Source organism: Paralichthys olivaceus, chromosome 8 (assembly GCF_024713975.1).
Source record: "Paralichthys olivaceus isolate ysfri-2021 chromosome 8, ASM2471397v2, whole genome shotgun sequence".
NCBI lineage: Eukaryota > Metazoa > Chordata > Actinopteri > Pleuronectiformes > Paralichthyidae > Paralichthys > Paralichthys olivaceus.
Genome location: NC_091100.1, coordinates 19,871,409 through 19,882,828, shown reverse-complemented (window position 1 = coordinate 19,882,828; position 11,420 = coordinate 19,871,409). Strand labels below are relative to the sequence as shown.

General features: G+C 44.8%; 1 protein-coding gene across 1 annotated transcript in view; it reads right to left on the bottom strand.

Annotated features, from left to right (window-relative positions):
• Positions 1-1,086: 1,086 nt before the first annotated feature.
• Positions 1,087-11,420, bottom strand: part of bcl11ab (BCL11 transcription factor A b) — a 36,012-nt gene continuing 25,678 nt past the window's right edge. The window contains exon 3 of the mRNA XM_069530238.1: positions 1,087-6,555. Coding sequence (XP_069386339.1) covers positions 4,574-6,555 — 1,982 coding nt within the window. The 3' untranslated portion in view covers positions 1,087-4,573. The remainder of the gene's footprint in view (positions 6,556-11,420) is intronic.

Here is an 11,420-nt window from a genome sequence, read left to right as displayed (position 1 = left end):
TATGTCTGCTATGCATGGGTTGTTTGGTGGTGGGATTTGTGGACCAGAGCATTGTTGCTCTCTTGACATTGAACTTGGGAGAGACAGGGGGGTGGGAGTAACCACCCTGCTAAAACATTGGAAGTGCATATATGCGCGAGAACACACACACAGGCGAACAATTTCTCACTCGCAACGCCCACCCGCTCCACCCCCACTTCCTCACAACTCTGCTTTATCTTAACTGTCAACACCTGGCCTAAGCAGGAACCTCTCTCTATCTGTGAACTTTAATCTGGCCCTGCTAGGCAAACAGCGCCAGGCTCGGACAAGGAGAGCGATTAGTCTGTCACGTTGCCCTCCAGTGCTTCAGCAGGGAGAGAAGGAAGCAGGGAAGGGAGAGGTCGGAGGGAGAGAGAAAGAGACAGAAAGACAGAGAGAGAGAGAGAGAGACACTGGGAGGTGGGGGGATATATGAAGTAAGATTAAGAAAAGCAAAGAGGAGAAAAAGAGACAGAGAAAGAGCAAAGGCTGAGAGACAGGTAAGGAGGAGTTAGAGGCTGGACGGAGAGAGAGAGGAGAGGAGGGGATGGGAGGGTTGTTTGAGATATAACACAGACGCTTAGCTGACCTGACAAGGCCACAGACCAGAGATGTGGAGGTGAACCTCCACCCCCATGACGGGTGACTCAAACTGAGACCATGCAAACACACCTGGGCGCCATACATCCAAACAAATATGTGCTTTAGTACAAGTGTAGTATGTATTGAACTGTGACTGCCTGTATGTTCATGTGTGTGTGTGTGGCCCAGGCATTACTTATGTTGTGGGGACCTGATTCACATTATGGGGACAAAAAGCAATTCCTCATAAAGTAGATAATTACATTTTAAGACGAAGACATGTTTTAAGGTTGGGTTTAAGTTTGTTTAATATTGGGGTAGGGGTTAGGCAAGTAGTAACTATGGTTACAGTTAGAGTAAGTCTCCAGGAAATTAATGTAAGTCAACGTAATGAGTGTGTGTCTGGTGTCTGTATGTGTGTGTGGGTGTCCTGGTGGTTCTGTCCACTTGTCCACAACAAAAAAGAAAAGCACCAAATTCAGATAATGTATGTAATACTTTTTATTTTTTTCAAGACAAAATGGCTGAGTGAAGAGAATAATGCAGACAACAGCTGAAAATAGAGTGGCATCTCCGTAACTGAAAAACAACAACAAAATCTGTAAGTCGAGCAACAACTCATTAAGGTTGGTCAATGACCTTTGGTCATCGAACAGAGTAATTAAGCCATCACAATTCATCAGGAGGGAGGAAAAATGAACTGATTTGTTTTGCAGTGACTCTGTTCTGAACAGAGCGTGTGTATGCGTGTGTGTGTATAGTCATAATAAATAATGTCGACCAATGCCACAGGTCAACTTCAAGTTCAGTTCAGAACAAATAGCTTGAGAGTAAATACAGAACACAGGATGAAATCAGGCTGAAAAACTTAATGTACCTCAAAACCATCAGCAATGATAACATGTACCAAACGTTATTCTTTTATTTATGATTTCAGTTATATTTAGAATATGCCTTGCATATGACATGTACCATATTTAAATTATAAAGCACCATGGTTCATTTGGCAATGATAAAACAAAATTCAAAATAATGAAAAAAAAAGAACTGTAGCAAAGAGAAAAAAAAACGCTTTTCAGATTGATGTTGGATTGATTGCATATGACAAAAGGTCTTTTTCAAAAACTGCTGGAATGTTATCAGGTGGTACATGTTCAAGGACAGTAAAAAGTTGGCTACCGAGAAAACCCAACAATAGCTTGTATTACTGCATATAAAATGGCAGGAGAGAAAAATATATAAAACAAACTAAAAAGATATGTACAACCACCTGTTTTACCTCATTGTGGTCACTCCAGCGGGACTGCCTGAAAAGGTCATCATATGACCTCTCACCCTTGGGGGACACCACAACATTTTAATTTTCAAAAACATACTTATTTTCAAGCATACAAATTATTCACACTATATTATCCTGCCAAATTAAGAAAATATACGGTGGCAGCTTGTTGGGATTTTTTTCACTACAGAAAAAAGGGGTACATTGAAACCTTTAAAGAGTACAGGCAAAACAGTTAAAAATACAGGCTCCAACATAAATACTATAAGTGCCTACACTAAGTGAACATTAATTTCAAATACCATTCTAAATACAGGAAAAAAGTAGACCATAAATGTGTTTTGAACATAGGAACTTACATGAGTGTGCATTTTCCTATGTTTTAAGTTCTCTCTATATATTTATATATCATAAATCTCTCCCCAATGCAAATTTTTGTTCAACCTGAAGACTTGTGAATAGTAAAGGCAAAAAAGATGAGAGACATGTTCATTACAATTCATTACATAGTGATCAAGTGCCGGATGTCAGCAAGACAGAAAAAGAGAAACAACAATGAAAAAAATTAAAACAAAAATTAAATAAGATTCTCCCCTAAAGATATTGAAGTGTTACTTTAAAAAAAAAATCCACGACAAAATTTACTTATCTTTTTATAATCAAATCTTTCTGTAATGAGCAGTACATTTCTATAGTTGGTATGAAGCAGGATATTTCTATGGCGGTTCCTGCATTGATACCCCAGAGAGCCAAACTGATTCAGTTCTCAGGAGGAGACATGGCTGACGACAGTTTCTGGTTCAACCCTCTTCTTTTTTTTTTCTTTTTTTTTTTTTCCTTAATGCAGAGCAATGACACCACACTAATCTGTCAGCATAAGAGCAAGTTTTCCCTTGAGTGTCCGACTGTAAACTGGGAAAATTGAACAGTGCATGTATTTAGTCCCAGATCTGAAATCTGGTCCTTGTTTTATACTCAACCACTGTACCTTCGATTAGAGAGACAGATACAGAATCCAAGGCAGAGTGACAAGTGCTATATCATCAACAATGACAGGGGGATGGAGATAAAGATACAATTACCACGATGAGGTCTAGAGCATGTCAACTCAATAGAACGCAAATGTGTACATTTTACTCTAATAAACTTGCGTGGAAAGGGGTAATTTGTTGAAAAAAATCGTATATTTTTGCTAAATTCAGATTCTTGACTTTTGATTTGAACGTTTCATTTAAGATCGTTTCCCAATGTAAGTTAATTTTAAAAAAGGTTTGCAGATTACTTAAGGGTTTCTAGGATCTAATGCAGTAAAGAGAATAAACACTATGAGGACATAAACATTTGAATTGTAGAGACACCTGGTCAAACTACTCCCCACCCTCTACTCTGGCCCTCCACCCACCCTTCACCCTCATACACCCAAACGAAATACCCAACCGAACCGACCCCGTCCCACCCTCACCCAAAAATCTGTCTGGCTTAGAGCAACTAAAACCCACTCTGTGGTCTTCAAGTGGCTGCTAGCTACACTGCCTGCCTGGCTGACAGAAGGAAAAATAATTCTGTGCTACTCACAAAGAAAACTGCAAACTTTTAATTTTTTAAAAGAAAAGAAAAACACTCTGGAAAATTAAGAGCTTTACGTTGGAAAAACGACTCCCTCTCAGTATGGTACACATGTACCAGAAAATAAAGACACCTAAACCAAAACTCTACACACCAAACTCCTACTCCTTTTTAGCATGTAACATGCCAGTAAACAGAATCATAATCTGGAGAATAACAATATACATGAGTCAGGCAGATAAATGATTTACCAGAGATACACATCTTTTTTTTTTCTTTTCGTTTTTTTGTTTCAGCCGGTTCCTTATGCTCTGCTAAGTCACAAAACGACAGGGTCGTACAGGTGCTTGATGCAAGTACCTGCTTATTCCATATGTGCACAAAAATGTCCTGTAATCTTCGATAGCTGAAACTCCGAGCTTATAGCAAAAAGGAGGATTAACTAATGCGGGTAAAATATCCAAGGCACTCATTGTTGTCATTTCACACCATATTGTTAATTTCATTGCTGTTTGTAAAAGAAATATTTAATGGCGCTAGTGCCTAGCATTTCATAGGCAGCCCAATTTTTAATATATATATATCTTATCTCAATCTTGCATGGAAAGTCTTTCACAAAGATCCGCTTTAAGTGTGACCCTGCTTGTCTTGATGTTTTGATAATATGACACTGTCCACTATGTTCGAACACAAAACTGTACATGATATGTAAAACAGTATGTACTGTGTGCAGCATGGGTTCTCATAACTAATGTTTTTTTTTTATGTTGAAGAAATCAAAAGTATCAACAGCAACACATGTACAACCAAACCCACCAGCCGAGGACAATTTTCTCTCTAAGTAGCCAAAACACACCGAGCATGCTGTCCAGTTACAAAAAAATACAAAACGTGTAAATTATTGCACAATAGAAAGGCTCAAAAAGTTTTGCGTTTGATGCAATAGTATTGCCCCAATGATGGATCATGCATTCAGCTCTTTCCAGTCGAGGATTATAATAGGGCTGTACTGTGTACTGGTGTCTAACCCTGTTGTCCTTTCCCCTCACTTATCGGCTAGTTAGCCAGGGTCGCTTTTTAGCCAGAGGAGCTGAGAGAGAGAGCTGCCAGCATGCTGCTCTTTGCCTACTCAGTCTTAATATCATTAGCCAGAGGGCGGTCATTGTGCCACTTCTTCATGTGTTTCTCCAGAGTGCTGTATACACTGAAAGGCATGTGGCAGATTTCACATTTGTACACGTCCTTGCCCATCTGTCCATGGGTCTTCATGTGGCGGGTGAGCTTTGAGCTCTGGGCGCACGCATAGCTGCACAGCTCACACTTGTAGGGCCGCTCTCCAGTGTGACTGCGTCGGTGCACTGTCAAGTTGCTGCAGTTCTTGAACACCTTGCCACAATATTCACAAGTGTCACTGCGGCGGCCATCCTTGGAGCTCGGCCTGCCGTTCCCGCTCCCACCATGGGGCGTGCTGGCCCCGCTGCCGGTGCCGCTGCGTCCCGAAGGGGCCCGCTCCCCATCTAGCTCGCCAGGTGGAGTGGAGAAGCGCAGGCTGCCGTTCTCTGACGAGTGCTCAGATGAGGAGGCGAAGGGCGATTGTCTGGAGTCCCCACCTGTGAAGTTAATGAAGGGGTCCTTGAGTTGTCGTGAGGCAGCATAGCCAGCTAGCCACTGGGAGTAGACATTCTCTGTGTTAGGGATGGTGGGAGTGGGGGGGTCAAGGTCCTTCTCCACCTTAATGCGCTTGGACAGGGGACTGAGGGAGCCAGGGCTGACCCCTCCACCCAGTAGCTTCCGGGACAAGCTGTCATTGGATAGAGGTCCCAGGCCATTGATGGTAGTGGTGGTTCCATCATCTGCCCGGTCTGACTCCATGGCTGAATCCTCATCACCAGGCTCACGGGACGAGCTCCGGCGGCGTGGATGCAGGGCCTCACTGTTCTGGTGGTGGCGGGCCCCTTCTAGCCGCAGGCTGAAACGATAGTCATTCTTTCCCTCCTCTTCTTCCACTCCAGGCTTACTTTCAATTTCCTCTTCCTCCTCTTCTTCTTCTTCCTCTTCCTCCTCCTCCTCTTCCTCCTCTTCCTCCTCCTCCTCTTCCTCCTCCTCCTCCTCTTCTCCATTTTCAGGCATCAGACCATTGTTCTCACTCTTGAACTTGGCCACCACTGACTTGAGAGCATCCGTGGCACTGCCCATCAGCTCACTGGTACCAGGTTCAGGAGAGCTGGCCGCCGAGAGGCCATCATCTGACTTGGCACTAAGCACAGACGACTTGCTCTGACAGTGTGTCTTCATGTGTCGTTTCAGTTTGCTGGCCTGGGTGCAAGCATGGTTACAGAGGTGACACTTGAATGGCTTTTCCCCTGTGTGGCTACGCCGGTGAACAATTAGGTTGCTCTGGAACTTGAAGGTCTTCCCACAAAACTCGCAAGACTTTGCCTTGAGAGGTGTGCCCGGCTGCACTGCATTGGATACAGCATTCGGGGTGGAACGTGAGCCAGAAGGTGACTGAGAGGTGGAAAGGGGAGGTGTCGCTGAAAACGGAGGCTTTGAACCTGGCTGGAATGGCTGCAGCAGCCGTTGCATAGCGTTGGGCCTGTTAGGGGAGAGGGGTGGGGAGGCCCCAGTGGCATTCCCAGCCAGCTCGCGCAGACGTCTTGAGAAGTCCATGCTGGGAGGGGGCTCTAATGGCACTGAGTTGAGTCTCATCACCCTGTCAAAGGCGCTGGGATGGTGGGTTGCCAGGGCCAGGTCATCAGGACTGAGGTGGTGGCGAGGTGGCGGGCTGAACAGTGGTGGGGTACGGGGGTAGCGACCCTCACGAGGTGTCGATGCTGAGTCCCGGCCAGACCCAGAGCCCGGCATCCGCAGGAGGCTGTAAGGACTACCATCAGCTAAGTGGACAGCATGGAGGGGAGGCTGGGAGGAGACACAGTCGCCACCCATCCCAGGAGCTGTCGCCACGCGGGGGGTGAGGGGGCTGCCTGGCTCGCTCTCCAGATAGATGCGGAAGCCATGGGTGTTCTGGGCGTGCTGGAGCAGGAACCAGGCACTGGTGAAGGGCTGCTTGCACGTGGTGCAGGTGTAACTGCTGGGCTCATCTTTATCTGAAAAAAACAAGCAACACACAAAGAAAAAAATTAATCAATCTATAAAATGATAGGGTTTTGGGTTTTGCCGAACTCACTACTATAACTGATATTACACCATCATTATAGAATAATTTAGCATGACACTTCAGTGATGAAAAGAAATTCTTCTGATGAAGACAAAATTAAGCAGCACATTTTTTTATTTCCAAAGATAGCATATTATGATCCTGATCACAGCACTAGTAATGTCTAGTGGAAAAAAACTGTGATTACAGAGAAGCCTTTCAAAGGTTTTAAAAAATCTTAAGAAAATCATTTTAACTCAAAAAAATGAAGTCCCCCTTTTGCTGCGGTGATTAAGTATGACTGAATGTCAACACTGTGGAATCCTTTTTTAAAATTAGGACCAAATCTTAAAATCCCAAGCTTGAACATATTTTAAAGATTAAATACGCATTTTACAATTTTATCAAAATAATATTACCCCCGGTGAGTGTGTGCTTAACAAAAGAATATATAAAACAATAATGAGAGATATCTTAGGCAGCAAATACACAATTCACACAGTTGAGGAGACAGGAATATTTCAAACAACAATTGACTTTCAATAGCACTTGCACACTGACCTGAGATATGCCTGACAATGCACGCCTAATCTCATTAAACACACTCATCTCCCCTCCAATGCCTTGTTTACAGAATTAGCAAGGCTAAAGTGGGACATGTATCTGATGCTGCATATTAACGCTGAATACAAATAAGAGGTCACATGTTAATAAATTGTACCAGCGTTTATCGCAAAAAACACACATCCACAGCAAGAAGAACCAAAGGGGAAAAATTATGTATGTGTGTTTGTGTGTGGGTGGGAAGCTTCTATGAAAATGCATTTCATGCATTACTTTTCTATTTCTGATATTTCATGCTTTATGGATTTATTTAAATCCTCTCAGGTGAAGAGAAAAGGAGAAGAAGGGGAAAGCAGAAGTGAGAGATATGCAAAATAAGAAGCATCCGCCACTTGCAAATGTGCTCACTCTTTCATCTTTTGGCTGTCTTATCCTTTCTTCTCTTTTTTCCTTTTTCACTGGAGGGCATTTTTCTGAAGTCATTTGCAGACACTGAACCCACAACCACGACCATACTGTGCTGGAGAGGGCGAACGCGGGAGGAATGAAGATGGGCCGAGTGTATGCGCTTGCGACTATGAGCGATTCCTAAGATGGTGGATGGACAGTCGTGCATGTTTTAAGCCTGCTGTGGCTGAGAGACAAAGGGGTGAAGAAGAGAGAGAAGACGGCTGCACAGAGAAAAGCATGATGTTGTGGATGAGAAATAGAGGGAACAGATAAGTGTTTAGTGCTTCCCTCTATCTCGTGTCCACCGTGGCCCCCTCTGAACAATCTCACTTAAAGACCAGAACACAGCATAAAATGTGCACCCAATCAAACCTACACGCAAACCTTTTCCTCTTGACTGAAAAGAGTTGGAAGGGGGTATACTGGTAAATTATGGATCATTACAATCTGCTAAAATTACAGTTAATTGCTGCCACCTGCAAGGGGCTCTGACCCACTATGGAATTTTTCCATCATAAAAAAGCCATTTGCCCATACACGTTTTTGCTCCCTCTTTCATAAGCACATATAAAATGTGCCCATTACATTGGTTTGGCTATATGCATGTTCCCTGATTATGTGTGTTTTTATGGCTTTAAATAGAAAGCACCATATCGCTTGTAAAACGGTTGTAATAACCTGGCTTCTCCCGTTCTTTTCTCTTTGATTTGCAGCCTATACACACTTCCCTCCTGTGATGTGCGAGCGGACCGTGTATATGCATGAGGGGGGAAAATGAATTTTCTGTTGTTTGTGAAGGACGAGATAGGGAGAGCAGGACGGGGGTGGGTGGGGGGGGTTTAGGGAGGGCTTGAATGTCGTCTTCTCCTCCTAAGACGTCCGTCAGAGAAAAGAAAGCAGCGAGTGAGTGAAGTAAGGAGGTATAGGGAAAAAAGGAAGGGAGTGACGGAGGGAGAGAAGTGTGGCGTGAAGGGGACATCCCTAATGACAACCCACCCTGTTTCTGAAGGACACGAGAGCCACAACACAGTGTTTTAAAGGCACTAGTCAATGCACATTCTTATGTATCAAAATAGCACGTCTCGAGCTATGCAATCACCAGCCCATCCATGGGCATCTGACAAACAGTGCACAAGCCACAAGCAGCGACGATAATTGTTATTCCCGTGCGGGCATGTGGACAGATTGATGGGCATCAAAAAGACAGACAACACATGCTCAGATTCACAACAATGACAGAGAAGATACCTAAATAAGTCCACTATTGTTCTTAATAGCTGTCCTCAACGGGATGGAAGGACATTTATTCAGAGGGAGAAACGACATTCTGACAAGGCGTATGATGGCCTTGAAGATTTTTTGCCAGTATATAAGAGCAGAGAACTGAGCGAAAGGGAGAACGGATGATCTTATAAATAAGTCTGTCCTCTAATGGAATAAAGGAGAACTCCCTCTCGCTCTCTCCGTCTGTTTCTCTCCTTCCAGTAACTGTAAGTCTGTGGCGAGTTAGGGCCGGAGAGCAGGAGAGCTGGAGCTAATGCTGGATCTCCAGGTCCCTTTGAAATAGGATCAGCAGAGAGGAGAAATCACACTGACAACCCCTGAGCTGCCATTTCATGGCAGAGGCTGAAAGAGGGGACTTTGGGGGAAGAGAAGACGGAAAGGGTGTATGGGAGAAGTGAGAGAGAGAGAGAGAGAGAGAGTGAGAGAGAGAGGGGATCAGGAGCAGAAAAGTAGGAGAACGATAATAAAAAAAAAAAGCCATAGAGGCAGAGAACAGAGCAGAGATGTAGAACAGTCAAAGGAAGAGTGGGGAGGGGGACCGGGGGGGGGGGGGCATTGCGGTGTCTAACGGACATAGTGCGCTGCTATCAGGCACAGAATATGATCCAGGGTTTGTGCAAAATGAACAAGACCAACTGACGCAAGGGCAGAGGGGAAATGATGGCGCCTTCGATGGCAGATACGGTCGCCTGTGAGCTGCTGACACCATCTTCACGCCAGACAATAGTGTTGACCATACAAAGCAACACACACAAACAGATCTAGCAGGCTGACGCTCCACAGACATTTCACTCATGCAGATTGCTCTATTGTTAGTGACCCAACCCCCAAAACCCAGTCTCACACGATCTGCCTCAATCTCCACACACACACACACACACACACACACACACACACACAGTGACCATGCCACCCCGTCTCGTTATTATTCTATTAGGCCAAACACAGCGACAAACACAAACAAACACAACAACAGACGCCGAGACAACCATGACCATTAATGACGCATGAAGGAAAAAATTACTCAGCACCCGTCTCTTCCGCCCTTCATCTCTGAATCAAGCCCACCAATTACCAGCCTGCTCCCTCAAACTTTCTATACATTCAAAAGTTACCAGACTTGGCTTGACCTCCATTCTTCTTTCTTTTCTTTTTTTTGTCCTTGACCAAGCCTGATGGCGGACTCAGGCCAACCTGATGTGACCATGCAGCTCTCACTGATATTGGTCATTTAGCTAATGGAGGAACGAGCTAACAGGATTAGCTTGCAGGGCCTTCCAAAAGGAAAGGAGGAAGAGGAGGAGGAGGAGGAAGCCACAGAGAGAGTAGACAGGAGGGGATGCAGTGTGTCACGGCCATTTTCCCAAAGTTATCAGTCGGCCAGGCTAGGTCGCACTCACACACACCTGAAAAGTGATTATGCTAATAGCAGGTCTTTGCCAATATTCATAAGTGTTTATAGGTGTTGGAGTGAGTGCCTCGGGAAGACGGATTGTTGTCAATACAGTGCCTCTTAAGAGTGCCTCAGCCATAACTGGCGTTAATGTGATTACCACTCTGTTTATGTCATTAGGGTATTCACAGTCAGGGATTGGACAGGGGTGAAGGGTGAGGCAGAGGAAGAAGGTGGTGGGGGATGGCAGAGGCTCCCATTAGAGCTTTTCTTCACTGGCTTGCATTTTCTAAATTCACCCTCTTGTATATATGACTTTCATCTGACTTAGCTGGCAAGGCTTTGTGGGAAAAACTTTGCTGTAATTATTCAACGCCCTTCTTATTTTGGGTATTTGGGGGGGGGGGGGGGGGTCTCATCCATATAATCACCCAAAGATGCTCTCAATTCTTAACCTCCTCCACCTCACTTCTCTGTCCCTCTGTGTCTCTGTGTTTCTCCGTCGCTGCCACACACACAAACACACACACACGCACACACTACAGGGTTCATACACTCGCTTCTTTGTCCGGGGCCAGACTTGTTGTGGTGCACCGAGCCACTGGCCAGAGACAAAAGGCTTGTTTGACCAACACTTGTTCCTGAGACAAAGCCGGATACAGGAAATACGGTTTGCGAAACAGAAAGCCAGCCAGGGAAAAGAACAGGACTGAATCTCAACCTTTTTATGAGAAAATGGAGAGCTACAGATAGGAAAGAGGAGAAATACCTGGGGAGAAAACCTATAGCTGGCATGAGCAAGCAAAGGGTGGGGGGGGGGGTCTGCGGATATAGATGCATGGTGGTCTGTGCCCAGTATAAAGTAAACTCCTGGCTGTGGCTTTGTCTTCAGTCAGACTTTCACACTTCTTACCTTTCCTCCTTCTTCTGAAAGTTGATAAGAGCAACAGTGGAATTGAGGCGTCTCAGAGACACTAAGAAACCATTATGGACAGATGGCACCCACACAGAGGGCAATGAATGCATGCACCACACACAATAGACAAATGTGTGTGTGTGTGTGTGTGTGTGTGTGTGTGTGTGTGTGTGTGTGTGTGTGTGTGTGCGTGTGTGTGTGCCTGCCT